Here is a 23219-nt window from a genome sequence, read left to right on the forward strand (position 1 = left end):
GTCTCGCGCGACGCTCCGGGCCGGTGCGTCCGAGGACGCAGCCGACGGCTCGGCCGGAGACGAACGCTGCCAGGCCGCGGTGAGCTCGCGGTTTGGGTCGCTGGGATGGACGATCGGTGAAGGTGGCCATGTTGCGATGCTGCGGCTGGGTTTTCCGTTGTGAGATGTAGCGCTCTAGCACGTCCGTAGACTAGTACTCCAGCTCAATGTGACGAAATGCTCAGGTCCAGTAACTTTATTGAACACATGGAATTCAAAGACGGTCATTTACGGAGGAAACTAAGAGATGGTGAGCACTGCTACGAGAAGATTACGTTTCTCAGCAAATGCAAAACATGCATGAGACAACTTAAGAGATTTTGTTTTAACTTGACACTTGTATTTAGTGCAGTAAAAGTGCTCGTAATCAGGCAAATGATGTAAGAATGTCAGAAAAAAACAACGAAATAGGCGGGGTGTACTGGAAGCAATGCCCATCCGGCGCGTCCCTTCGTCGCTTCTTATGAATCGTAATCGGGCCCCAACCAGGCTGTGCTCAGGACCGGAGACCACGTCCCAAGCGCCTAACCGACCCAGCGGACGCCGCCCTCTCCGCCTCCGATGCGCCGCCGCACTGCGCCGCCAGCGGCCGCGGCCGCGCCAGAGGGCGACCGGCTGTTTGCCGTCGCGTCGGGCCGGTCTCGTGACGCCGGACGCCCGTAAAGTCCGGCGGCCGGCGCGGCACCTTTGTACCGGCGCCGCCTACCGCCGCGTTCGGCGAACTCGACAATGGAGGGGCGGTGTCGCCGGCCGGGCGCGGCGCCCTCCGCTCGCCGACTCCGGCGCTGGTTCGCACCGTGGCGCGGCGGCCGGCCCGCGGAACCGCCGCCGGCCGGCCGCCGCTGGCTTGTGGTATGCTGGCCGAGCTGGCGTCGATGGAAGGCTGCTCACATCCGTTCTGTGTCAGGGCACGGGCGCTATATTTGACACGCTTGTTTCCGCTGCTGGCTGCAGTGTCGATCTGCCGCCCACGGTCGGGCTGCACTGACGCGTCGCCTCCCGTTGCGTGACGGCGTCTGTGGCTGACTGGCGCGTGCCTGGCCCCCCGCCCTCCGCCCGCACCTCGGCGCGTGCACGCCCTCACGCCGTCGCTGACTGCTCCGCCTCTGCCGGCAGGTACAGGACAACTCGCCCGGCCAGCGGGCCGGCTTGGAGGCGTTCTTCGACTTCATCCTGGCCATCGAGAACACGCGGCTGGTGAGTGACGCCCGCCGACGGGGAGGTGTGCCGAGGCACGCCGCACCGGCGGGGGTAGGTGCGCCGAGACACACCGCACAGGCTTGGGAGGTGCGCCGAGGCACGCCGCACCGGCGGGGAGGTGCGCCGAGGCACTTCGCACGGGTGGGGGGGGGGGGAGAGGGGGGGTTGCCGAGGCGCGCCGCACCGGCGGGGGAAGTGCGCCGAGGCTCGCTGCACCGGATGCGGCGACGTGCCGGCGGCAGCCGCGCTAAGTGGCGCAAACCTGGGCTTTCCCCCGCGTGCGCCGACGAATTCCGTCTGATTCAGACGGGTTTGGCCGCGGGGAGTGGGCGTGCGAACGGCCAGAACAAACGGCGCGAGAGTGACGCTAGTTTCCTGCTTCACACGTCCCTTTCGAGAAGCGTTTGTCAGGCTCGGCTGGGTGCGAAGTGCTTTCCGGTGGGCAGGCCGTACGACATGGACAATAGTCGGATCCGAATTGGCTTGCGTTTCTCCAAGCCGTTTGTCTGTGTCTTTCAGTTGGTCTTACCAGTTTACGTTCTGCTCGTTTCAACTGCAACCATGCTTGACTGATTTGTCCCGACCCAGCGTACTTTACAGATGACAGATGGCTCGGTAGCATGACGTCTTTATTGATGACTGTAGTTGCGAGAATAGGAGAGCGGGACGAGCGAAAATCACGAATTCTTGGCACTCGTCATCGTCTGATTGGGTAGAGACGGGGAAAAATAACAGGAAAAGGGACGCGTTTGCGCCGTCAGCCGCCTTCCGTGGTCGACGCGGGAAATTCGTACCCGTTTTTATGTTTTCCTCAGTATTGGTCTTCGACATTACGACCGGCAATAAGCAGGTCGGTGTGACCGGGCTTGTCATATATCAAGCAATCATCAATCACAATGCCCCTCGTAATTGCATCGATCCAAGGAATTCGTGTGGTCATCCGAGCCATATGAATCACTTGGAACGTTGTTATTATGGTAGCTTGTTAAGTTGAGCGATCTGAGTAATCGGTGCGCACCGTTCGTCGTAGGCGGTCCATGTGGCCCGCCGTTCTTCACCACGTCGTTAGGTGGTAGATCCGTCTGAGCAAGAACATGTACGAAATGACTTACTTCATCCACTATGGCTAGTCGTCGTGAGATGCACCACGCCTTATCCTCTTAAAGACTGATATGCGGAACGCCGTTCAGTGTCAGTCGGGTTCGACATCCGGCTGTGTTAATGTCAGCGTGGCTGTGTTAATGTCAGCGTGGATTCCCTGCTCACGGCCAGCCGAAGTTCTGGCCGTTACGGGCTAAGACGCATTAACGGGACACCTCACCATCTGATGCGTTTGGGCTGCAGCTTGCCCGGTGACGTTCAGCCCAGCCCCCACCCCACGCCCCTGCTCCCCACAGGACGTGGACGATGACACGCTGAAGAAGCTGCTGACGCAGCACGTGGAGAAGGAGACCAAGATGATGGTGTACAGCAGTAAGACGCAGCGTGTGCGGGAGGTCAAGATCGTGCCGTCAAGCGTGTGGGGCGGCCAGGGCCTCCTCGGTGTCAGCATCCGTTTCTGCTCGTTCGAGGGCGCCAACGAGAACGTCTGGCACGTGCTGGTGAGTGAGCGCGCTGGCCGGCGCTTTGCGAGGTCACGCTGGTCTCCAGAGCGTTTCTGGGTGCCGGTGGGCGCGCTGAACGTTTGTGGGGAGTTGGGGAGGGAAGACCCGGGATGGGTCGCAGGAAAGGCCTGTTGCACGTAACCGGGCTGCTTTGGGGCAGGGCAGCTGTGGCCAGGCTATGGTTATGGACCGGAGTTCCGTAGGGCTGTGACGAAGGGAGGGGGGGGGGGGGGAGTGGGCACGCGCCATATTCTGGCGAAGCGTGATGGACGCCGCGCTGCCATTATGTGTCGCCGTGGTGCTCTGGCAGTCCGGCCTGCTCCGGCTGTAAACAGCGGGACGGCCAATAAGCTGTCTCGCGGACGTTGTGGCGCCGTGACTTGCAAGTGGGTGGCCCGGCGGCGGCCGCCCTTCTGACGACCCGCGCCCTTCCACGAACGCCGCTGTGGGCGAGTCAGAGACGCAGCGCCGCTGAGGGCGAGTCAGAGACGCTGCGCCGCTGAGGAAGAGTCAGAGACGCTGCGATGTTATGGGCGAGTCAGAGACGCTGCGCCGCTGAGGACGAGTCAGAGACGCTGCGCCGCTGAGGACGAGTCAGAGACGCTGCGCCGCTGAGGACGAATCAGAGACGCTGCGCCGCTGAGGACTTTCCGAGCTCGCCTGTCACCGTCGGCCGCGCCGCTGAGGACGAGTCAGAGACGTTGCGCCGCTGAGGACTTTCCGAGCTCGCTTGTCACCGTCGGCCGCGCCGCAGAGGACGAGTCAGAGACGCTGCGCCGCTGAGGACTTTCCGAGCTCGCCTGTCACCGTCGGCCGCGCCGCCGCTCGGTTCATCTGGCGCGGCGTGTGCCGACTGCGTGAGGCGCCACGGGCACCGGCACCGGGGCCGGCCCGACCCGAGCCGGCAGCGCGCACTGTCCGCGGGCCGCAACACGCGGTGCCAACGCCACACTGCGCTTTGAACGACATTTCGTGCCATCACGGTGCGAACGCTCGGGGAACTATCTGGAGGACCCGGGTCTGCGGTTTGGTGGTGACGTGAGTGGGTTAGCTGCGAAGTGGAGCGAACGGGTGTGGGTTTCCTCGTTCCGGCTCCAGCAGTGGCTGAACGACTGCTCACTCCTGACTTGGTGAAGTTTGCCCTGTAAAGCGCGACCTTGCATGAATTCTATGCGCACAGTGCCGAGTAGAGCTGAGTAGAGCGCAGTGCGTTATGGAACAAAGTGGTCCGTCCCTGGCATTGTGTTTTATTGCGGCTTATGTGCCTTTGTAAGTCGTATGTTCAGTTTGTACGTGGTGGATTGCTTATTTATATTTTTGAAACCTCCTAGGTGTAGTGACTCCTCAAGATCTAACGGCAATATGACAAGTCAATCGCTGGTAAGACCTGCTAAATGCACATGATGGTGCGGCACAGCAGGGAAACCGCAGCAGGGAGGAGAAGTGCGTGGAAGGGGTGTCGCCCTGGTGCATCAGCTCTTCAACTACAGGGTCCGGATGCTAACCGCGGGCGGGTGCCAAGAAATCGCCATCGGAGGCCGCTGAATCGAGGCGTCCAATAGGCACGAGATCTGTTGCGGCAGCTGTTGGAGGCGACCGACTTTACCTGACCGCAAACTAGTTCATTGCCCTACCACTCCCTGGATCCCCCAGCCCCCTCCGACCTCCGGCCGCTGGTGCAGGCAGGCGGCCGCGAGCGGGCGGGCACGTCTTCCGCATGGCGGAGGGCCTGCGGGACAGTGCGAGGAGATAGCTGGGCCGCGAGACGGTCGTGCGTCGCATGGTGCGCGTGCGTGTGGGGCGTTTCGACGCACTCAGCCGCTGAGATGGCATGACCTCGCCCAGCCTCTCATCCTGGCAGGAGAGACGAGCACTGCAGGGAGCCGGGGCCGCGTGGTGCGCGCTGCGTGCCTTTATGAGTTCTCCCCGTGTGACCGGCTCCGCGGTCGGTTGCCATCACAAAGGGTGCACTGCGGGTATGAAGTGCCGTTTGCCTCTCTTGGAAAATTGTCCTTACCTTGCTTTTTTATGTTTCGTTATCAACAACTGCCTCAACTAGTTTTGCTTATCAACTAAGTTGTGCTATGTTTATCTTTTCCAAGTACGTGTCTTTACGCCCTTAAGCGAGCCTTGCATTAATACCTATCTCACAAGCATTGAAAAGCTGCTTGCTCTACTTTCCATCTAACTGTCTTAAGAGCGCTTCTTATGCTGTTAAACCGCCTGGTTACAGGCTGAAGCCTGGGAGAGATTAGGCCCGTTAGGCGGGCACGCTACCTGGACGTTAAAACTTCCGATACTGTGTTACCGCTATTCCGAACCTTCAGCAAGGTCATAGTTACATTCCGGGCTGGGGAGGGGGGGGGGGGGGGGGGCTGAAAGGCGCGTTCATCTGAAATGTGGTCGAGAAAGCTCATGCCCTTTCAGGTTAGTTTCTAGCACCTCCAACAAGTACAAGCCTGAACCAAAGTTAAACAGCTCGAAAGACGGGGTTTAACAGTAGTTGCTGACTTGTTGGTTCTCATTGCCTGATGCACGAAAAAATACTTTTAGTGTTCAGGAGAAAAATCCGTTCAGATGTGGGTACGATTCAACTGCTTCCCATCCTCCCATGCCGGCCCCATGAAGTTCATTGTACCTGAGCAGCCGCAGAGCATCCCTGTCAGAGGTGCGGCTTTGGATTTGCAGGATTGAAGTAGAGCTCAGGGTCCAGCGTTAAAAATAGAATCTTGGTAGTAGGAAATAGAATCTTGATAACAAGGACTCAGATGCTGAAAGGAATGTTTCAAATGTCATGGTTAATTTGGAGTTCCCATTATTATGGCCATAATTTGAAAGTGGAAATAGTCATGCTAAACGCTTTCTAGGTCAATATTAACAGAAAGACGTAAGTATAGGTTGGTTTTCCATGGGACCAGGTTACTGGTCGTTCGCTTTGTGGTGTATCGCTGTTAGTTTAAGACCTTGCAAGGATTTCATCCAGCTTAATTTATTCAAAATAATCAATTTCTAGGGTAAGCCCAAACCAAAATCCCCATATGCTAGTATTTCGATCACAAAGTTGTATGAATCCTCAGCTCTTATAAGCTTTTCTAGTTGGGACTAATGCATATCCCTTTGGACTCAAAATGTAACACCGCTGGATTTCAAAACCATGCAGGTAATCTATTTCTCAGTAACACAAACAGGTGTGTTTCCGAAGCAACATAACATTTCAACTCATCATTTTGAAGCTGTTCATCACCATGGTTTCGCACTTACTATTCCTTGCATACCATATTCGGTTTCGGATGAGCTGGCGAAACCTAGGTTGCGCATCAGCCTAGGTTTCTTTCTGCTTAAGTAAGCATTTTTTCTTCAAAGCGGGTGGACAATCCATTGACGACACAAGCATTGCCGTCACCCCACACCACGCATTAGCCAATCACGCGCCGGAGAGCCGGCAGAGCGGATATGTCTCCGAAGCAACCCGAGAAAGGCGGAAAATTCCCGCCCACTGCGTGGCCGTCCGTGGGCGGCTCCGGGGAATGCTCCCGGGCCATCTCCGGCCCGACCCTGACCACTGGGTACGCCATTGAAGACGAGGCTGGCGAGCATGTAGCGTATATGATGTTGTGCAAAGAGAGCGCTCGGTGAGACAGGGCCCGATTGGAAGGTTTACTGGCGGCTGGAGTGGTGGTGAGGACGCATGGGGTATCGTTGGTGAAGGCTGGGAGGAAAATCGTTTGAGGCGGTTTGTGGGACGAAATAGATTAACGTGACATGTGCGTGTCTGGTGCTTGTTGCTGAGTGTGGGCCATGATTTCGTGGTTTGTGCACGGAATCTCGTTGGTTCATCCTCTTTTGTATGAAATCCGTGTTACAAATTGTGTCAGTGTCGAATGTCCTGGCACAGTGCCAAGGCTCCAACACTGCCCGGCCTAGCCGGGTGGTCCTGATTCGGCGATCGATCCTCTTCCCATCAAAGCCAAGCTGGTGGCTGCCTGGAAATTCCCACCTGGCGGGCGGCCCGCCGGGCTGGGGCCTCTGATGGAGGCCACTGGCCGGCCCCGGGCCGACAGGGAGGAGGAGCACGAGCTCAGGTGGTGCTGCGCCGGTCTGTCCTCCGGGGTCGGCCTGCCAGTGGTGACCGCTCGTCAGTCGGCCACAGCCCACCAGCCGCGGTGGATGCCGGGCTTCTCGGGTGTCGTCTGCCGGCCGGCAGGCCAGCCGTCGCTCTGCGTGGTGTGACCGCACTACTACGGAGACTGCAGGCCGCCTTCTGTGACGGTCCGCCAGAGGCATGATATGTGGGCGTACGGCTCGATTCAGACGGAGGACTGAAGAGCAACCGGGCTGGTTGGCCACACCACAACCAGCCCTTTCTTGTCCATGCCGCCAGACCCGGTTCACACTTTACTCTGATCTGGATTGTGCCCATCCACCCCATCCACTCAAATATCTCCAGATGAGTTGCATGTATCATGCCACCACAAGCCCCACAATTGCATGCAATCGCCCCAAACCGTAAGCGCCGCCCAAGGCAAGAAGCCCGTGAGTTGGTCTACATCATAGAAGATCGCCCTTCGCCCCCAGCGAGTTCTTCCAGCTGTGCCAACTGGCGAGCGCCCGAGTTCATGGTTCCAAACGCAGCAGCACCACGGCCGTCCCACTTCCCCGCGGTTTGGTGTGTCGATGGCGGCGGTGAGGTCCACCTCCGGTCTGTCTTTCCACCCTGCGGGGGCGGAGGAGGTGGGCGGCGATGGTGAAGGATTGTCCCGTGGCGCGCCGTACTCGGGAGCGGAGCCGAACCTCCGGCGCCGTCTTGCGCTGACTGCCGCGTACATGCTGGGAGCTTCCTTCCCCCGCCCTTGTTGGGGGGCCGCCCAGCACTGCTCCGGGTATCGCAACCTCGCGTCGGCCGCCCACCATCCGGCGTGGACGTCACGTGACGCTCCCAAATCTCCCACCGCGCCCCCGCCGCTCCTGGTCTTTCAGGAGCCGCTTGGTTTTGGTCGTGAGCTTTGAAGTCCTGGTCCTGTCCCTGGCCGTATAATCGGCTGATCTCGGCGGCCGCCGCAGTCCTGGGGCGCACGTCTGCGTCCGGGCTGCAGCAGGCGGGCGGGGCCGCCGCCCGAGGTGCTCAGGGACAGACGGTCCCGGGATGTCGGGTCAGCTGGGCTGCAGCAGGCGGGCGGGGCCGCCGCCCGGGGTGCTCAGGGACAGACGGTCCCGGGATGTCGGGTCAGCTGGGCTGCAGCAGGCTGGCGAGGCCGCCGCCCGAGGTGCTCGGGGACAGACGGTCCCGGGATGTCGGGTCAGCTGGGCTGCAGCAGGCGGGCGGGCCGCCGCCTGAGGTGCTCCTGGACGGGCCCGGACACACCAGGTCAGCTGGGCGCGCCAGGTGCGGCGCCGGCTGGGTCAGGGCGCCGTGCCTGGCGCAGGGCTGAGGCGGTCGGCCATCTGCCTCTGCAGCGGACTTTTGATGCGTTTAACAGACAGTTCTTGGGCCCCGCCCGGTGAGATTTACCACGGATCCATACCATGTCATTTTGTGCGAAACATGGCCCGAAAGTCGTGGGGTACCATTTCCTTCCGAAATACGTTTCGACAATGCACATCCCTGGTGGCCGTGACCGCGTGCACGGTGCGGTGGCGGCCGGGGCTGCGCGGCCGCGCTCTGCTGGAGCCGTCTGCGAACCTCGCCCGTCCGCCGCTGGCTGCTGCCGGTTCCTGCCGGTGCTGGTGTTCTGCTGCTGCTGCCCCGTGGTTCGTCCCGCTGCTCCAGCAGCAGGCCGGTGTCCGCTGCGCTGTCGACGGAGCCGAAGTGACCGGGGCGGTCGGGACGCGCCCAGCTAGGACCGCCGCACCAAATACCCGAGCTTATCGTCTGGACCTCATGGACGGCCAAGTTAACCGTTAATGCTGTCCAAAACTGGCGTAGAGTGCTTTTATTCATATATATATATATATATATATATATATATATATATATATATATATATATATATCGGTATATCTTTTAAGAACAATTTCTGTTATGCCTTTTCGACTAAAAATGACCGCTGACTCGGCACTGACGAGCGTTTTCAACCATCGCTTTAGTTTCCGGGCATTTGATGTAGCATTGCCCTTTAGTTAAAGATGGCTCGTACAGCATCTATCAGATATTCGTCAGTCTTTACATTCGTACAATTCGAGATTTTGTCTCATCGTCGGAGAAGACTGAATGGCACAGGAAATAAGTTTTTAGTTTCAAGGGATGAAAATTGTACTCAGCTATTGGAAAACACCTTTTGGTACGGAGAAGACAAATGAAACATGGCCAAATGAAGTAAGGCAGAATCCATATAACATACATATAAAATACACCCATAATGGGAAGACTACTAAGACACGAACGCACTACAATCACGTCAATATGATAATATACACTCAATATATACAATAATAGTGCTCACCGCCCACCGCCTAGTAATTAAAGGTTTGTACAAGAATTTGTTTGTCTGTGAAGGGATGGAGAGAGTTCGGTAATAAATGCACTTTCCCAAATTTGAAGACGTCTTCTGTCATTGCACGTCTGTAATACGTCGGTGTCCTCTGTCAGTTGTTGTGTCAGTGTCTCGTGACGTTCGTGTCGCATGTGGTCCGGAGGTGCCCCGTCACGTAAGTGCATTGTCAGACGTCGCGAGAGTGTCGTTGTGGTCATATCAGTGTAGTGTATGGAACGAAGTTTGTGGCCTTTGATGTTGCATTTGAATTGATACACTACATTGGTGCATTTTAGTTTGTCGGGTTTGTCCGGGCTGTTTCTCACAACAAAGTTGAAGATTTTGTCATTGCAATAATAAATGACAATGTCTATTTTGTGGTTGTTCTTGTCTTTTACAAGTCCAGAAATGATTTCCCGTAGAGCTCCTGCGTCTTGTTTGCGGGCAGATGTCATTTGATTTTGATAATTCAGTTGGCTGTTTGGTTGTTTGTCTTGTCTTGGCTTGCTGTCAAAGTGTCTTTTCATGTGTTCGTTGTGTTTCGTTTTCAACGCCAGAATTTGAAAAACCGTTGTTCACCACCAGGACCTGTCTGATTCGTACCCTTTCCGAATACAGCTCTGTCCAATCGAAGCAATGCTTAAATGCACGTCTAAAAATGGCCTTATGATGCTAATTTTGTAGCGTCGAGGACGCTCACTGTCAGCATTTGAGCACCATCCGTTGTAAGTCTGCTTTCGGTACACAGTCGTTTTAAATCGCTGTCCTTGTCCATCGACAGTCACGTCAGTAAGGGTATTATGTTTTGCACACTCCGTTCTTTTGCAAATTTTAAACCGGACTGCTCTTCAAAGGTGTTTTTGAGATGTTTTAGTTCGTCATTCTCCCTAACCTCCACAAAGATATCACCTACATAGTGACAGTAAATGTCCGGTCTTATGGAGAGAGCACGAAAATGCGTGAAAATGACAGGAGCAAACTACTTACATGATAACTCAGGTTCCCATTATGGGTGTGTTTTACATGTATTAAAGTACAATAGGATTCTGTCTTACTTCAATTGGCCATGTTTTATTTGTCTTCTCCGTACCAAGAGATGTTTTCCAAGAAAAGTGCACAATTTTTATCCTTTAAAACTAAAAATTTATTTATTGTGCCATTTATGCTTCTCTGACGATGAGGCAAGATCTCGAAACGTAAGAAAGTAAAGATTGACAAATATCGGATAGACTCTGTACGACCCATCTTTTGATCTAAAGGATAATGCTACGTCAAGCCCGGAAACTAGAACGACGGGTAAAAATGGTCGCAGTGCTGAGTCAGCCGTCATTTTGAATCGGATAGGTTTATATATATCATAGGTTGGTAGGCTTGATAGGTTTATCTAGGTTTATATATATATATATATATATATATATATATATGTGTGTGTATAATATGTACGGAATCTGCATGGGAATATTCTGCGTCCGGACGCCCGGCTAAAATGCGTGCCATCGGTCTCCCTGCCGGCTTTTACTGAACCGGCACCGGTCTCCCTTGCTGCGGAGGACTTTATAGCGCGTGAAACCCCACCCCTGATCATGTTCCAACGGGGCTTTTTTACGTCAGAGAGAAAACCTGAGCCAGATGTCAATCGGGCTGGCGTCAGAGAGAAATCCGCGCCGCTGATCCGGGAAGCGGAATAGATACAACCTGCAGCCGTCATGCCAACATTCGGCGTCAATGTCTGCGGTCGTTCCGGGAGCTCAAGTAGCTTAAGAAATTACGTTATGACCGCATGTAGGGATTCACGAGCCCTGATGGGATTGGCGTGATGCGCTGCCACTTTTCCTTGTAACCGTTGGCGGATATGGACCAGGTGGCGATGCGGCGTTGCGTGCCGTCGTCCTCCGCGGCCCTCGGGTCGGTGGAGATATTGTCCTTAAATGGATGCGGACGTTTGTTGGTGCACGTGAAACCAGCTCGATTTTGACGTAGCGCCGAGTGTACTGCTTGTATAGTACTGCGCGCTGTGGGTGCATCACATGTACACTTGAGGTCGGATGGTGTCGCCCGGGCCGGACATCAGCTGACGGTTAGCCACAGGTAATGCGCGACACGTGTTTTCACGGGCTCCGAATGCGTGTGGCGCGTAGCCGATGGTGGTGTGGTGCTGCGTGAGTGAATCGGTCGTGGACTGATCCGGAAGTGGTGTCACGTGAACTGTCAGCGGTCAGGAGCTGTTCCGGTCTGGCGCCCCCGAACTAGCGAATACGTAGTGTGGTGTGGCGGGCTGCGCCTCGAGCTCGGCTCGCTCTCTGTTGCCCAGCTGGGCCGCTGTGCTCGGCCACCAGCTGGCTGGCGCCTCCACGAGGCGTACATCCGAGGCGCCGGCGCGCGCTCTAGCGCTACCAGCGTGCCATCCTGGCCCAGCCGTGACACCCTCTTCACGAGGGAGTGGCTCCCCCGCTCGCAAAGGGTGATGACTCGCACACCTCGTGGTGCGCGGCGCGAGCCAGTGTGGATCCCTGCTAGCTGGCCAGTGCCCAGGCGGGAGGGCGCAGCCGTGCGCAGGCTGCGTGCCGGCCTCCCGCGCCGCCAGGGATAGTCTGATGCCTGGTGGGTACGGGCCCCCGGTGCCTCCCCTTATCCGTCGCGCGCCAGCTGACCTGCTCTGGTCCGCGAAGTTCGGTTGCATCAGTTTTCACGATGTGCCCTCGTTACTTAAGCATTTACGTCACATGATGTATTACGTGTGATATTCCGGCAGCAAGGTTTGCTTGACAGGGGCCAGCTGTCGTCTTTGCTCGTGTTCACCGGATTCGCGGTAATTTGTGCACATCGCAAATGACCCAAAGCTGGCATCGGCACCATATGATCTCAGCAGATCTCAGGTCAATAACAAGCGTTTTTCAGTGGACCAGTTTGACCTGGATCTTGCGATGCCGTCGGACATGGCGCTTCTTACGTCCATAACATAGACGCACGGAGCCGAAGCTAACTGGCGGTCATCGCGGGGCGGCCGCGTGGCGCGGCACGTCGTGTGTGGACGGCTGACCAGCGGCGGCGTCGACCTCATCTCGTCCCGCTGTATGCCAGGATCACACGTGTGGAACCTCCGCCCCTTCCCCTCCCCCCCCCCTTTGTAGACGGCTGATCTGCGGCGGTGTTGACCTCATCTCGTCCCGCTGTATGCCAGGATCACACGTGTAGAACCTCCGCCCCTTCCCCCCCCCCCCCTTTGTAGACGGCTGACCAGCGGCGGCGTCGACCTCATCTCGTCCCGCTGTATGCCAGGATCACATGTGTAGAACCTCCGCCCCCCCCCTCCCCCCCCCCCTTTGTAGACGGCTGATCAGCGGCGGTGTTGACCTCATCTCGTCCCGCTGTATGCCAGGATCACACGTGTAGAACCTTCGCCCCCTCCCCCCCCCCCCGTGTGTAGACGGCTGACCAGCGGCGGTATCGACCCCACCTTACCGGCGCTGGACGCGGGGACTACACGTGTAGAACCTGCGCCACCCGTCCCCTGACCCCCGTCCCCCTCGCTGTGGATCAGGACGTGGAGCCGAACTCGCCGGCCGAGCTGGCGGGCCTGCACGCGCACACCGACTACATCATCGGAGCCGACTCAGTGCTGCACGAGTCGGAGGACCTGTTCCAGCTGATCGAGACGCACGAAACCAAGCCGCTAAAGCTGTTTGTCTACAACTCGGGCCTGGACGCCTGCCGCGAGGTCACCATCACGCCCAACAGCCAGTGGGGCGGCGAGGGCAGGTCGGTGCGGGGGTCAGGCTCGTCACTGTGACCGGGCGCCTGGGCGACGAGGGCAGGTCGGTACGGGGTCAGGGTCGTCACTGTGACCTGGCGGCGAGGGCAGGTCGGTACGGGGTCAGGGTCGTCACTGTGACCTGGGAGGCGAGGGCAGGTCGGTACTGGGTCAGGCTCGTCACTGTGACCGGGCGCTCGGGCGGCGAGGGCAGGTCGGTGCGGGGTCAGGCTCGTCACTGACCGAGTGGCGAGGGCAGGTCGGTACGGGGTCAGGCTCGTCACTGTGACCGGGCGCCTGGGCGGCGAGGGCAGGTCGGTACGGGGTCAGGGTCGTCACTGTGACCGGGCGGCGAGGGCAGGTCGGTACGGGGTCAGGCTCGTCACTGTGACCGGGCGCCTGGGCGGCGAGGGCAGGTCGGTACGGGGTCAGGCTCGTCACTGTGACCGGGCGCCTGGGCGGCGAGGGCAGGTCGGTACGGGGTCAGGGTCGTCACTGTGACCGGGCGGCGAGGGCAGGTCGGTACGGGGTCAGGGTCGTCACTGTGACCAGGCGCCCGGGCGGCAAAGCGAGTGGTGGAAAGGGAGGCAAGCCCAGGACAGGGCACTACCACTCTGGAAACCAGTATACAAGCTCACGCGATGAATCCTGTGAATGGGGTGGCAGCCCGTAGTGCTTTCCCGGAGCAGCTGGCATGCATGCGGCGGGGAGCGGACTGCCTCCCACACCAGGTTAAAGGTAGACATAGAGTAAGCACGCCGGTAAATGACAGTCATTAGCCTTCTTTTTTTCTTCTTTTTTTGTTAGCAACTAGCGTACACACCAGGCTGCGGTCTGGTCCTTACAGTTCGTCCGTAGTGCAGCTGCGCTCTGGTCCGGCGGGCAAAACGAAAGGTGTTGGCCTGTTGTTGTTGGCTTGTGAAGAGTCTAGGCGATTTTGGTTAAGCGAATGTCAAGTGGTCATTCGTGCACCCCTGATCTACCCGCATACCAACTTGCACATGTGAACGCGCGTGCTTTTGCTGTGTCCCACGCCTTTTGAGAAACTTGTGCGCATTTCCCGTGAGTCGTGCTTTGTGCCCTCGGCGTGATTCGCCGCCCTGATCGTCACGGCACCCCTCTCCTCCCCTCCACTCCCCCTGCTCGCTGCCGACCCCATCCGACTGTGTGTTGGTCTCCGGCAGCCTGGGCTGCGGTATCGGCTACGGCTACCTGCACCGTATCCCCAACATCGTGTCGGCGCCGCCGCCGCAGGCTCCGGCGGCGGCCGTGGCCGGCCACGTGCAGACGGTGCAGCTGTCGGCGGCCCCTGCGGCCGCGGCTGCGGCTCCGCCGGCGCCGGCCGCCGAGGGTGGGACGGCACCGCCGCCGGCACCCAGTGCAGCCACGAGCGGCGCCGTGACGGGCCCGCCGCAGCCGCAGGTGAGGGGCGCCCAGGCGCGCGCTGCGTCACGGTCCGTGGTGTCGGCAGTGGCGCGCTGTTTAGACGCGGGTGGTTGGTCACTGCAGGCCACGGCGGGTGACTGTTTGGTGCGTGACTGGCGACTGGCGTCACGTGAGAGTGGCGGTGGTGTTGGACCATGACCAGTGATGTGCTAGCGTTCGGGACCCATGGTTTGATTGCCGTGGGTGTCCACGCGACCTGACCAACCTCACCACCGCGTACGTTGTCCCGGTGGACCATCGAAAATGCGACGACAGCCGTGAGCCAAGCTACGGCAGTGGTCGTCGCCGCACGTGGGTCGACTGTCGCCAGAGTCTGCTGCGCCACTGATAGCGCCCGGTCCGCCGCTCAACACGGCCCCAGTCGTTCGTCACACTGCGCATCAGCACCGCCGTCCCTCCCCGCCTGCCCTGCGGCGCGAGGGAAATTCCGACGGGGCGTCTCATCGCGCCTTGCACGGTCACGGAATGCACGCGCGGCGTCCAGAGCGTCATCCGCTGACGCACTGGTCGGCTCGGATGACGCCGGCGCCGGGCCGCGCGCTGTGGTGACGGCTCGCGCCACTGTCGTCGGCCGACCACAGGCACGCCGCTGGTGACGGCTTGCGCCACTGTCGTCGGCCGACCGCAGGCACGCCGCTGGAGACGGCTCGCGCCACTGTCGTCGGCCGACCGCAGGCACGCCGCTGGAGACGGCTCGCGCCGCCGTCTTCGATGGATCGCAGGCACGCCGCTGGAGACGGCTCACGCCACTGTCGCCGGCCGCTGTCGTCGGCCGACCGCAGGCACGGCGCTGGAGACGGCTCGCGCCGCTGTCGATGGACCGCAGGCACGCCGCTGGAGACGGCTCGCGCCACTGTGTCGGCCGACCGCAGGCACACCGCTGGAGACGGCTTGCGCCACTGTCGTCGGTCGACCGCGGACACGCTGCCGGAGACGACTCGCCCTGCTGGCGACGGGCGCGGGCAGCGTGCCGGCCGACCGCAGCGGCGTCGCCCAGCCCGCGGTCCGTGCAGCGGTCATTGTAGGTCGCGAGAGAGGGGCGGGGCGGAGCGGCGGGTGCCTGGCTCCATTGAGGTTTTTTCACTAGTTAGCCAAGTGGCTGACGGGGTGGTGGCGAATGCCTCGGTGATGCCTCATGAGTCGTGGCGGTGCGGTACGGTGAAGGTGTGCCGTACGCTACAGCCTGACTCATGATGCGGTGTGGTGGTCGGGCACCGTGACCGCAAATAGGCTGCCTGCGGTGTGTCTGATACCATCGCCCGGGCGGACTCGGAATGATGGCGTCCTTTGCTGACTGGTATGTCCAAACAGCCCAGGTTTCTCCGCAAGCCCATGAAGAGGCGGTGATCGTTAGCACCAATACTTACGTGGCATTACACAATGCTTCACTTGACCTTGAAATATAGGGGCCCGCCTGGTTTGCCCTTTATGTTCTGGATTCCGATGTGATGTGTGGATTCTGGAGCTGACCAACGTTGTTGCTCAGCCCTGTTTGTGCCCTGCTCTCTTCTCCGATCTGTGTGCTCGCCATTCCGATAGCCGTCATGATCGCATGTGCCGTGTTAACAGGTGGGAGCTGAATCTTACCCAGTTATCTCTCGCTGGCACGTGTACCGCCTGTGTTTTCTCGTGCCCTATGTAGCTTGGCATTCGCCTTATCCCAGTCTCAGCCGAACTCCACACCCACCATCGCAAAGCTCCTCATCCCCGCCCCCCACCCACCGCTCCACCTTGGGTTAGGGCCTGACCACAGTCAAGCGCTAGCTGCCGGCGAGTTTGGCCCCCGTCTACCTCTGACTGTGGCTGATCTCTGACAGACGGACGTGACGGCGCTGTCACCCTCTGCCGTGGCGCCGCCGCCGCTGCCGCCGCACCCGGCCCAGATGGGCGCCGTGCCGACCGTGGCCGCCGTGCCCTCCTTCAACCCGGGCTTCTTCACGGCCCCGCCGGCGGCCGGCGCCACGGACCCGTTCGCCGCCGCCGCCGCAGGTGAGAGGTCGCCGGAGAGGGACGGGAGCGCGCCGTGTGGGGGAGAGACGGCGCGGGTGTCGGGTTGGAGACGGACCTGACCGGCTGGCGGAGGGTGAGAGCCGCGTAAGCAGGGCCGCGGGCGGTGAAGGTCTCGGCCGTGGATGATCCCACACGAGGGAGCGGCGCTATGAATGAAGACGATAGACTTGAGACGGTGCGTTGACCATGCTGGGGCCCATTCCCCGCGCAGTGTCTTGCAGGGGTGTCTTGTCTTGGAGGCTCTTGTCAGTGTCTTGCGGGGGATCGGGTGGTCCCCGCTGTTTCTCCAGAATTCAGCAGCCGGTCAGGCTGTACACTCGGACATCGGCCTGTCGGAGGTGGATGGTGCCAGTGGTCCAGGAGCGTGGCGTTGTTGCGGTGACGCCCGGCAGCCTCTGGTCAGATGTCGCTTCACCTCCGCCAGGCGGGTTCGGTGGGGCTGGTCCTCTGTTCGCCAGCGCTGCCAGTGGCTGTGACGTCAGCACTGCCAGCGGCGGACCGCTCCGCCCGGGGTAAACGTGCGATGCGTGGCAAATCAGCGAAAGGCTCCAACGTCTCCGATCGGCATCGCCCCGCTATCCCTCGCTGAATCAGCAGCGCGGCACGCTTCGACGGGCGCTGCCGTCATCATCACGTGTCAGAAGCGGACACCTGTGACCGCTGCGCCCGTGCAGCCAGTTCGTCTCGCTGTACCACGCCGCACCAGCCGGACCAGCCCGCCTGCGCGTGCGCCTCGTGTCGACGATCAGGCGCGGAAACCGCCGGCGGGAAGTGTTTCTGGTTACCTGCGCGGACGGGTACCGCTGCTCGCCCCCCGCGTCTGGCCATCCAGCCTGGCCGTTCCCATTACTATTGTTCAGCCGGGTTAGCGGCTGGAGGAGGCGCCGTGGTCATGTGTTAACCGCGTGTTTCTGCGTAGGAAGGTGACGGGGTGCTGGATTTAGATACTCCGAAGTAGTCCTTGCGGTCCGGGTAGCGTTACATCATAACCGGTCCGCTACCGGACCCTGCTCCGCAAATACCCGGAGACCTTCGCCTCCCGTTGCTTGTTCCCGTCGGGAATTCACAACTCCTGCTAATGATGGTGTAATCACATCCCGTTGGCGCTTCCTCCGAATCTCAGGCTCCTCGCTGACATACCGTGCCTATTTCGGCTTGCGATGCCCACACAATCTGCTTAACTGAGCTTGGAGACGTCCGGACATCGTGCACGTTAGCACCCCTCCCCCTCGACGTTGTCTTGCAGGGCCGGCGGCGTCCTTGTGCCAGTGCCGGCCGTGTCGTCGGCGGCGGCCGTCTGGGCGGCTCGTGCCCGACACCCACGACGCCGCGGACGCTGGGCCGGTCGACAGATTAGGGCTTCCCCAGGCGCGCCGCTGGAGGTGGCGTGTGCGCGCGCGTCTCGCGTCATCGCCGCGTGTGGCACGCTGTCACACCGCTGCCGGCGGCCGGCGCGTGCGCCCCCCCCCCCCATCCCCACCCTTCCCCTCCGGCCGGTCAGCTGGTGTCTCCGAGTCGCGGCGGAGCGGCGGGAAAATGCCTGTGCTAGGAGCTGCACTGTCACCGCCGAGTGCTCATCAGGCCACAGTAGTCTTTGGCGTTCCGTAGATAAGCTCGCGTCCATGGCCGTACCGCTCGGTCGCAAAGCGAGCGACGGCGGTGCCCGGCCGCCGCCGCGCGCTACGCCGGCGTTTGGCGGCGCCGGCGGCTAGGTCGAGCCTGGCAGACGTGCCGTGCGACGCAGCTCGGGGACGGCTGGGTTTTCCACGCCCCCGCCTCCGCCCTCCGTTCGTGACCGGAGGCTGCGACGCCTCGGCAGAGTTCGATGGTGCTAGCCCGGGTGGTTTGCGTCAGCGGCGAGAGCGCCTGGCGCGAGCCGTGCGCGCCGGGAGGCGGCGCTCGCCCGCCCGACGCACGCTCAGAGGCCGCGCCCGCCCACTCGATGCACGCGACGCCGCCGGCTGGCCGGTCGCGGTGCGAGTGGGCGAGCTAAACACGTCGCGCTCCCCGCATTTGTGCGGTCGTTCAGGTAATGATGTTGCTGCCATCGTGAAAAGCCGGTTGTAATAGTAGGCCTTCGTTCTTCAGGCAGCGAAGTGGAACGTGCGTGCGATTAGGTTCACCTCTCGTGTGGCTGCGTGGGTGGCCCGCCGAGGTTCGCTTCAGGGGTGGCTGGGGTGGCGGCGTGGGTGGCCCGCCGCTGCGCTGCTGTTTTTTGACGGCGCGGACTTCACCCGTAACGCCAGTGATGGTAGGGCGGCGGGGTAGCCGCCCAGACACGGCGAAACAGCGCTGATGCCCCTGGTGGCGGGGTAGCCGCCCAGACACGGCGAAACAGCGCTGATGCTGCTGGTGGCGGGGCAGCTGCCCAGACACGGCGAAACAGCGCTGATGCTGCTGGTGGCGGGGCAGCTGCCCAGACACGGCGAAACAGCGCTGATGCTGCTGGTGGCGGGGTAGCTGCCCAGACACGGCGAAACAGCGCTGATGCTGCTGGTGGCGGGGCAGCTGCCCAGACACGGCGAAACAGCGCTGATGCTGCTGGTGGCGGGGCAGCTGCCCAGACACGGCGAAACAGCGCTGATGCTGCTGGTGGCGGGGCAGTTGCCCAGACACGGCGAAACAGCGCTGATGCCGCTGGTGGCGGGGTAGCCGCCCAGACACGGCGGAACAGCGCTGATGCTGCTGGTGGCGGGGTAGCTGCCCAGACACGGCGAAACAGCGCTGATGCTGCTGGCGGCGGTGGGCCGCTGTGGTCGCCACGGTCGGTCAACATGGCCGCGACCGGCCTCCGTCTGATCCCCAGTGGCGGGGAGGGCATCATCCGCTGTCCGTGACCTGTTGGTGACCCGTTCGTGTTAAGCAGCAGGAACGGAACAGGAGCCCCTCGCCGGTCCGTGGCCTGTGCCGGCTACTGGGGGCGCATTGGTGTTGCTCCGCATGTGATCTGTGCCTCTCTCCTCCCCCCTTTGTGATCCCGTGCTGGCTGCCCACGCAGTGGTAGGGGCGTCGCCCCTCCCTCGTCTCTGACTGGTGGCAGCCGTTCGGCGTTAAGGATGGATGCCTGCCTCCTGCGAGCTGTGTGCTGACCGGTGTCGGCCGCTCAGTTTCAGGTGTGCCGCCGCCGGCGCCGCTGCCGTCCATCTCGGGCATGCCGGTCACCACGCCCATCAGTCTGCCGGGCATGCCGCCGCTGACAGGTGAGCGCGCCGCCGCCGGCCGCCCCCTCCGCCGGCCCGCGCTCGTGTCGCGCCTCTCCGGGGTGTCATGATGGGGCGGTGCGCTGTCAGCCGCCCTGGGCTGTGTGCTGAAGTGTGTGTGTGGGGGGGGGGGGGGGGGTCATACGCTCCGGGGTCCTGGCGGGGCTGGTGGTGGCGCCACCTGGTGCCGGTGCTCTACCGGGGCAGGTGGCAGCACGGAGAGGTCCGCTATCCACAGTGTCTAGACTCTGCGATAGCACTCGCCCCGCGGTCACTAGCTCTTCTTTGAAACTCAGGACAAAATCACATCTTCCCCGACGCCGGCGCCGCGCGGTGCTGCCAGTCTGTGGGACCTCGTGACTAACACGTCACCCTGTGTAACACGCCGTGTTGGTGCGCCCTCCCCCGACCGCCCGACGGTACATGCCGCTGTCGCTGGACGGCGGTCCTCAGAGCATGCGGCTGCCGGTGCGACCGGAGATCGAGGTGGTGATGCATGTCCCCCGGCCCCTTCGATGTAGTGTACGTAGTAGGCCCGGTGGCCGGGGCTGCCCGTGTTGTACGATTAGACTGCTTGAGATCGCGCTGTGGCCTTCTGTGTTGCTGATCGGTGACGGGCCCCTGGTGGCTGGGGATGGAGAAAAAGAGGAGAGAGAGAGAGAACGAGAGAGAGAGAGAGAGAGAGAGAGAGAGAGAGGAGAGAGAGAGAGAGAGAGAGAGAGAGAGAGAGAGAGAGAGAGAGAGAGAGAGAGAGAGAGAGATGAGAGAGAGAGAGAGAGAGAGAGAGAGAGAGAGAGAGAGAGAGAGAGAGAGAGAGAGAGAGAGAGAGAGAGCGGGAGAGCTACATTAGCGTCATCGGATAAGAAGCGTGCGCTTCGCAGCTGTGGAGATGCTGTGGAATCGGTGCCAGCTATCCACAGCTGGTAATGGATTCGCGGCGTCCATCAAGAGCTATCAGTTATGAATAACGCCGTTTATAACTGGGTTTGTTCGAGACGCGCGAGTTATTCGGCATTGGATGTGAAGCAGTGTGACTGGAATGGAGCAGGTTGCGCGCTTGGTTTAACCAAGCGGTGGGGTGGACGGGGAAGAGGCATGAACGATGAACATTGGCCAGGACCAAACGATATGCGAGTAGGTACAGAAGCGCTGTATGATCCGGATGGATTCCGGGCCGTGCGTATGAGTAGTTTAGTGATACAACCCCAGCTGGATGGCTGGACCGCACGACGTTAATTCTGCCTGACGTTGTAGCCTCGGTGACTAGAGTGGAAGAGAAGCCGAGGGCGTCCGTGCCGGGCGGGGCGGTAAAGCGAGCTGCTGGTGGGGTTTCAGTGAGCGCCGTGCTGCCGCCGGGCGCACTGCCGCCGCCGCGCGCTGCCGCACCGGCCCCGCCGCTCGCCTCGGCGCCCGTCGCCGTCAGCACAGGCGAGTAGAGGCATCTAGCGGGCGGGCTAGATGTCACCGGCAATCACAGCTTGTGGCGCTGCCGTCGGCCGGCTGGCTGCCGCATGGCGTCAGCTCTGCCCAGCATGCGGCGGGCAGTGTCTGCTGCTGCAGCTCCGGCACGACTGGCGATCAGATGCCGGAGTCACCACTGGTCCCCAAGTAAATGCACCAGCAGCTGTGGGCAGCCTGGTGTCGGCTGGTGCACCCGAACCTGCACCCGTGGCTGGAGGAAGAACGAGGGGTGGGACAGTGCTGGTGGATGAAAACGCGGAAACAAGTGCAGTAGTGATGGTCGCCGCTGAATCTGTTGGCACGTTGTGCGAGTGGTATGAGAACAAATGGTTTTAAGTGGTAGCCTTCAATGGATAACAATCGCAGCAGCTCTGGATAATGGATTTGTTTATCGTGGGGAACGGCGTTTTTTGCTTTCTAGGGCAGTTAATGAATGGGACGTGGTTGGCTAGCGTTGGTATTTTCTGATTTGAGTCCCGGTGTTGCGCGGTTTTGTTTGACTTGGGTGTCTTGCTGTGACTTTTGGCACAGAATTTGAATAAATATATAAGATGAATGGTCCCGAGACATATTTGACAGAACCGTGTCGACTGACTGAGAAGTTTGGTCTAGTTTGGGTGGCAGCAGCAAAGTACAGATGCTTGAACGGTTTCCGTGGTTAGACATAGTGGATCACCTGAAGATATTGGCATGACTGGCATGATGTGTCGATCATGCCATTAAATATAAATGCGCCCATCTGAATGGGCCGTTCAGGCGGTCCAGCCTTCAGCTTCGACTCCACAATAAGATGTTGATCGTGAATTGGTCGCGTATTTGTTCGCAGTAGTCTAAGCATCACCACACAGCACTGAATGTGAGCCGAACCAAGTTCAGCCCTCTTCAATTAGAGAACGAAGTTAACCAGAAATGTAATTTCACGCAAAGTATGTTCGGTATATTGTTATGTACGAGAAGAAAGCTGTGGAACACCTCGGTTTGTGTGAGCAATCCGTCCGGGTCGGTTGCCCATTTTGCATGCATCGACACCAGTAACGCACTGTGCCCTGCCACGAGCTGTCTGGCGCATGCGTTAGGAGCATGAACGGACTCTGCGTACCTGCGTGGAGTATTTGTACATGTGGAATGCGGTCGCAAGCACGGAGGGATGCTTTGGTATAATTCCCCGTCAACGAAACCTTTTCCTCGTGCCGCGGCCGTCGCCAAAATGCAGACACTGTCGATACATCCGTATTTTCCGTTCTATTCGCGTCCAGTGATCCCCAGCAGAAGTTTACACCTCTTGTCTTCGTTGTATTCTCTTACTTTGTCTGCCATTCTGCCTGTGGTCTCAACCATCACCTGTGCGTATACCGCGGATGGCAATGCGTTCTGCAATGTGGGGCGTGCATCTTTCCGTTGCACCTGACTGCTGTCAGGCTGGCATTCGCTGAACTGAGATCGTTCTAAGTTCGCTGTCAGATGGTTTGGTCTTCAGTTATCCACTGTTCTTTTCCTCTTCTCCTCCCTTGGAGACCAGCCTGTTCCGTCAGGTCCTGCTTCGGTCTCCCTGCTTCGGTCTGGGCACCGTCTGATGATGCGGTATTGAATAGTGATAGCCCCTTCCGCTTTTGTCGGGGGCGTCCTGTGCCGTGCTGTAATCTGCTTTGCTGCCGGTGGATGCCGCTGATTTACGTCCAACCAACTGTGTAACATGCTTCACACGTTTGCAAATTACCCTCGAAGCCCCGCGTGATCTGCCCTTGCGTGTGATGTGTGCGGCGTCGTCCGGCGGCTTGTGCGGCGTGTGCGGTGTGACGGTAGTCTCCGCTCACCTCCCGGTCTGTGGGGGTGCGGCGTCCCGGTCCGGTGTGATCGAGGCTGGCGTGCCTCGCCGCACTCGTGTAATCCGGAACCAGCACTGCTCTGCTCTCGAAGCAGCCGTGTGCGCGTGTCTGGAGAAGGTCGTGCTGTGATTTATGCTGTGTCCGCTCTCTTCCCACTCTCCACCGACGGCGCGACAGTCCTGGCCTGGCGGGCAGCGGCGCCATCTGCCTGA

The 23219-nt window shown here is 60.0% G+C and overlaps 1 protein-coding gene across 1 annotated transcript in view; it reads left to right on the forward strand.

Moving 5' to 3' along the window:
• Grasp65 (Golgi reassembly-stacking protein 2) overlaps positions 1-22924 on the forward strand; it is a 45243-nt gene extending 22319 nt beyond the window's left edge. The window contains exons 2-9 of the mRNA XM_037228869.1: positions 1156-1236; positions 2637-2840; positions 12855-13072; positions 14249-14360; positions 14442-14486; positions 16328-16499; positions 19628-19720; positions 21056-22924. Coding sequence (XP_037084764.1) covers positions 1156-1236; positions 2637-2840; positions 12855-13072; positions 14249-14360; positions 14442-14486; positions 16328-16499; positions 19628-19720; positions 21056-21156 — 1026 coding nt within the window. The 3' untranslated portion in view covers positions 21157-22924. The remainder of the gene's footprint in view (positions 1-1155; positions 1237-2636; positions 2841-12854; positions 13073-14248; positions 14361-14441; positions 14487-16327; positions 16500-19627; positions 19721-21055) is intronic.
• Positions 22925-23219: the final 295 nt, after the last annotated feature.

The sequence above is a fragment of the Pollicipes pollicipes genome, unplaced genomic scaffold (genome assembly GCF_011947565.3).
Source record: "Pollicipes pollicipes isolate AB1234 unplaced genomic scaffold, Ppol_2.1 Scaffold_6138;HRSCAF=7277_pilon_pilon_pilon, whole genome shotgun sequence".
NCBI lineage: Eukaryota > Metazoa > Arthropoda > Thecostraca > Pollicipedomorpha > Pollicipedidae > Pollicipes > Pollicipes pollicipes.